Source organism: Prunus dulcis, chromosome 7 (genome assembly GCF_902201215.1).
Source record: "Prunus dulcis chromosome 7, ALMONDv2, whole genome shotgun sequence".
NCBI classification, from domain to species: Eukaryota; Viridiplantae; Streptophyta; class Magnoliopsida; order Rosales; family Rosaceae; genus Prunus; species Prunus dulcis.
This window is the reverse complement of record NC_047656.1, coordinates 11862985-11867571: the sequence shown is the minus strand read 5'-3', so window position 1 is coordinate 11867571 and position 4587 is coordinate 11862985. Positions and strand designations below refer to the sequence as shown.

Here is a 4587-nt window from a genome sequence, read left to right as displayed (position 1 = left end):
AAGACGTTTTTTCAATAAGCAAAACTTGTCGACTTGTCATTACCATGCAAATTGTAGTAGGAGAGAGCATCAAAAAGAGCTTAATTAGATAGCTACATTGGATTGGATTAAAGAGAGAGAGTAAATAAAACAACTAAAACAAATTAGACAAAAGCAAAAGGAGCAAAGAAGCAACGGGGCAAAGGAGAATGTGGCATGGTATGGGCTCTCTCCAGCTAGTACAATTGGAAAGACAAACTGGGCTGGCTGGCTGGCTGGCTGTCACCCATCTATTCTAAGTCCACGCACCCACTCACTATCTCCACCCACCCACCCACCAATCACCTCCACCTCCACCACCACCATAACCTTCCTTCCATTCCATTATTATCACCATATCCAAAATCTCCAGCCAGAATCTCAACAGTGTCTCCTAAATAAATAACTATAAAAAAAAAAAAAGATTCCTCAACTTTCAAAGACCCAGAAAATATTTCCCATCATTTTCCATGGAAGAAGCAAGGATGACGTCAGCTCTACTTACTCTATGTTTCCCCCCCCCCCAGTGGACCCCACCCATAATTTTCCATTTTACCTGCAGCACAGCAGCAGCAGAAGTAGAAGCAAACAGAGTGTCTCTTCTGTTGTCCTTCCTTCCCCACCACCACTCCACCTTCCTTTTGGTTCCCCTTCTCCCCTGCCTTTGCCCAAACTTACTTGACCTGACCTGAAAATCTGGGATTTTTTTTCTCCTTTTTCTAATATTATATATTTATATGTACTAATGTACCCTCTCTTCTTCTTTTTTGCCTTCTCTTCTGGTGGGGACTGAACTGACAATTAAAGAATGGGTTTTTTTCTTCCAAGTGGGTTAAAAATTAAAATATAGGAGTCAATCAAAGGGACGTCATATCCTACAGATCTTTTATCCTCGGCGATTTCTCATGGGATTCCCATCTCGGGAGAAACTGAAATCCTGTTACAATCACAAAACAAAACACACCAAAATCAATTACATTACATTTTTCTGTCTACATGCCTCCTTATTCGCTACCCAGCCCACCCTATTTTCTGCTGCCTACTAACTTGACCATCAAACATCAATTAATTTTGGGCGGCATCATAATTAAATAATTGCAACTCTGAACCCTGTATAAAATATTAATTAAGTTATAGAGCTACTTGTCTCTTTTCTGAGAATTATAATATGACATATATGTAAAAATTATTTATTAGAAATATAAAAAAAAAAATTATGCACACATTCAACACCACTGTTGACAAGAATGTAAAAGCTCTTACTTACCCTATAAGAATGAGAGAAGTATTTTCTTAAGGTAATTAACATGTCACATTATTATGTTCTACTTTAGGAAAAAGTTCCAAATGTGGGAAGAAAAACAAAAAGCCAGAAAAAGTAGAATGTTCAAAACTAGGAAAATTATAGATCAACTCTATAATAAACAAACAGATGCCCGCCTTAGAGAGAGAGAGAGAGAGAGGGGCGGTGCCTAAAATATTCCACGCGGCATAACAGCTCATGTTTGTGTATGTGGCTAATCTAGGAGTAGAAGGACAAAAGAAAGAAAGAAAAGGGCAAATCAAATTTGGGGTTTCATTTCATGGGAAAAAAGAGTTTCAAGCCAGTCCAGTCCACAAAAGCTGCCCTCACGCTTTTGCGGTGGTGTTGTTTTTATCAATTATTCAAATCAACTCAACTCTTAATTAGGTGACTTTGGGTTGGGTCCAGGCATTCTTTTGGCACAATCGTAGACCGAAAAGTTGTCAATTTTTGGCAAAAAAAGAGTCCAAATTAGTTGACTTCCAAATCACATTAAAGATATTAATTAATCAACTTTAATAATTACTGCGTATATTACACGTCAACAATTATGAACCGTTGATTGAAATATAAATCTCACTACCTAAACCAATAAGTTCAAACCCTACTAATTGAAACGATAGTGATACTAATCACCCACTAATCAAATCCCTTTAGGTATGATCACTTGTTGGGGAGAAAGGAGACCATGTAGTTTACTAATTTCCTAAGACCCTTAACCCCATAATCTGTCTCATTAGAGGAAACAAAATGGTTTCTTTTTCTTTTCATAAAAAAGAAAATGGTACCACAATAATATTATTATATAAAACCAAGAGGTCAAACACATGAACAGTAGCATAATAATAATAATGATTAGGATAATTAATGAAAGTGGTTTTCGGGGGTACACGTACCCTCTGGTCTGCAGCATAGTCATAAGCAGCTCGGGGGTACAAGTGGTGGTGTGGGGTTGGACCCTGGCTCGATGACATGGACAAAGACGACGAGCCATCGGGTGTGGATGGCTCGGACTCGTGCTCAGCCTGCTGCTGGCACTCCAAGTTCACCCCAAACAGCCTCAGTATCTTCGAGCTCCCAACCGACGACGTCGTTTGACTCATGTTCTGGACACCAGACCCTGCAATAACGATATATACAAATACATGCATGTAATTAATGCCTCCAATCAGGGCTTACCACAACAGACAAAACAAAATTCCTTTGAACTTGAGCTACCAATCAAATCAACAGTACAAACAAAATTGTATTTATTTATTTGGGTCCCTAATTTTGACAAAAGAGCGATCTTACAAATTATCACATTTTTATGGTGGATTAAAAAAAAAGTCTAATTTACCATCTCGACTGACACAACAACAAAAGAATTTACAAAAAGAAGAATATATTCACACTCCAAATTTTTCGTTTTATACTCCGGAAATGAAAACGAATATAGAATGACAAATCGAGAATGTGAACGCATTTTTTTAGTTCTTTTTTAATCCAGTTGAAAAGCCGTTCCTCCCGAGTGATAGGAGGGTGTTTTCACATTTTCATGTGCCTGTATAAACCAACAAAAAATACAAATGTTTTGCAAAATAATTTTTTGAAGATAAATAAATAGTAAGAGATAGGGTATTTTTTAAAAAAATAAAATAAAATAATTAAAAGGATATACATTACCTGCTGCATGAAGACAGTCAGGTGGGTATGGCGCCACACTATGATTATGATACTGGTGCGCAGGATAAGACGAACCACCATCACTATTATTATGATGCGGCGCAGAATAGAACATCCTGGTCCAGCCCCCCGCGCTACCGCTGCTCTCGCCCGCTCCTCCGCTAACCTGCGTAGCGCCAGGCCCGCTATCGTGGGCCGAGGGAGTGGCGGCAGCGGAGCGGCGCCTCCAGCCTATGAAGAGGCGTTCGGTGTGTGAGCGGCGGCGCTCGAACAAAACGACGTCGCCGGCGTCGAGGCGCTTCTCCTTGACGTAGCGGCTCCACCCTTTGGTGAGGACGTAGCTCTGGCTGCTGTTCCAGTAGGAGTAGCGGAAGCGCCAGGACTTACCCGACTCGTCCTCGAAACTCAGCAGGAGCCCTGAGTCGCCCCCACCGAGTGGGAAATATTTCTCCGCGTGCTGCTTGGGGATGACAAGGCGGTTCAGCTTCCCGACGTCGCTAGGGGTTAAGGGCTTCTCGAACATGGGCTCGTTCTCCTCGTCGTGGTCGTCGAGCGGCGGGGAGGATTGGAGGAGGAGGTGGTGCTGTAATTGGTTGGCGTGGTCTGATTCGGCGTCGTTTTGGTTGAGATTGAAATTGAGGGTGGTAGGGGTGGGAGGAGTAGGGGACATGGGTGTGGGTTGTTCTTGGGAGTTGAGCCAAGCCTGGTAATTGTGGTGGTGGGTGTCTTGATAAAATTGAGGGAGGAAATGGGGTCTGGAGGAGTCTTGTTGTTGTTGGTGGGCAGTGTTAGGCCACCACTGGGTTTCTGGGTGGTCTGAGGAAAAGTGGTTTATGGACATGTTTGGCGAGAGATGGAGAAATTGAGGAAATGGGTTTTATAGATGGAAGGAAGAATAGTTTGGCTTGGGGTTGAGGAAGGCAAAAGCAGAGGCAAAGGCAAAGGCAAAGGCAAAGCTTAACTTTAGGTACTCTACAGGGGAAGGTGTGGGAGCAAGGGACGGTGTAGGCGTGCAGATTATGGGTTTGATGTAAGGACCGTGTCACTGTGAGAACTATTTGATATTTTAGCTAGCTAGCTAGAGCTAGCTACCCACCCTATAAGATATGACAACAAGAGAGAGAGATAGAGAGAGAGAGAGAGAGAGAGAGAAGAGAGAAGAGAGCAGAGAGCAGAGAGAGAGAGAGAGAGAATGGAAAATGTAAGTACGAGAGTACTACTTTAAGGTTTTGCGTGAGGGAAAAATTCAATCATTATTTTCAGTGTAAAATTCCCCATATACTACTACTCACTTTTCTGTTTGTGTGTTTTTTGTTGGGATTTTGTCATTTTGATTTGAGCGACTAATTGAAAATAAATATAGCTTTTGTTGTGAAAAAAAATGATGAGAGAGAGAGTGTGTGTGTGTGTATGTCTCTTGTGTTGTGGTATGGTGGAAGTAAAGCAATTTGTAAAACTATTTGTTTGGAAACACCCCCATGTTACCGCTACACTGCCAAACAAATCAAATGATAGGCCACTCTGACGTAATAAGAACCCAGCTAGCTAGTTCATCCATTAATTCCCTCCAACGGCCGCCCCTAGCACTTGGTTTTCAATAC

The 4587-nt window shown here is 41.6% G+C and overlaps 1 protein-coding gene across 1 annotated transcript; it reads right to left on the bottom strand.

Moving 5' to 3' along the window:
* Positions 1-361: 361 nt before the first annotated feature.
* LOC117634901 (B3 domain-containing protein At2g36080-like) lies at positions 362-4121 on the bottom strand. The gene is made up of 3 exons (XM_034369180.1): positions 2987-4121; positions 2218-2441; positions 362-955 (listed from the first exon to the last, which is right to left on the bottom strand). The coding sequence occupies exons 1-3, from the start codon at positions 3825-3827 to the stop codon at positions 905-907; spliced, it is 1116 nt and encodes a 371-aa protein (XP_034225071.1). The 5' UTR covers positions 3828-4121; the 3' UTR covers positions 362-904.
* Between the last annotated feature and the right edge of the window lie 466 nt (positions 4122-4587).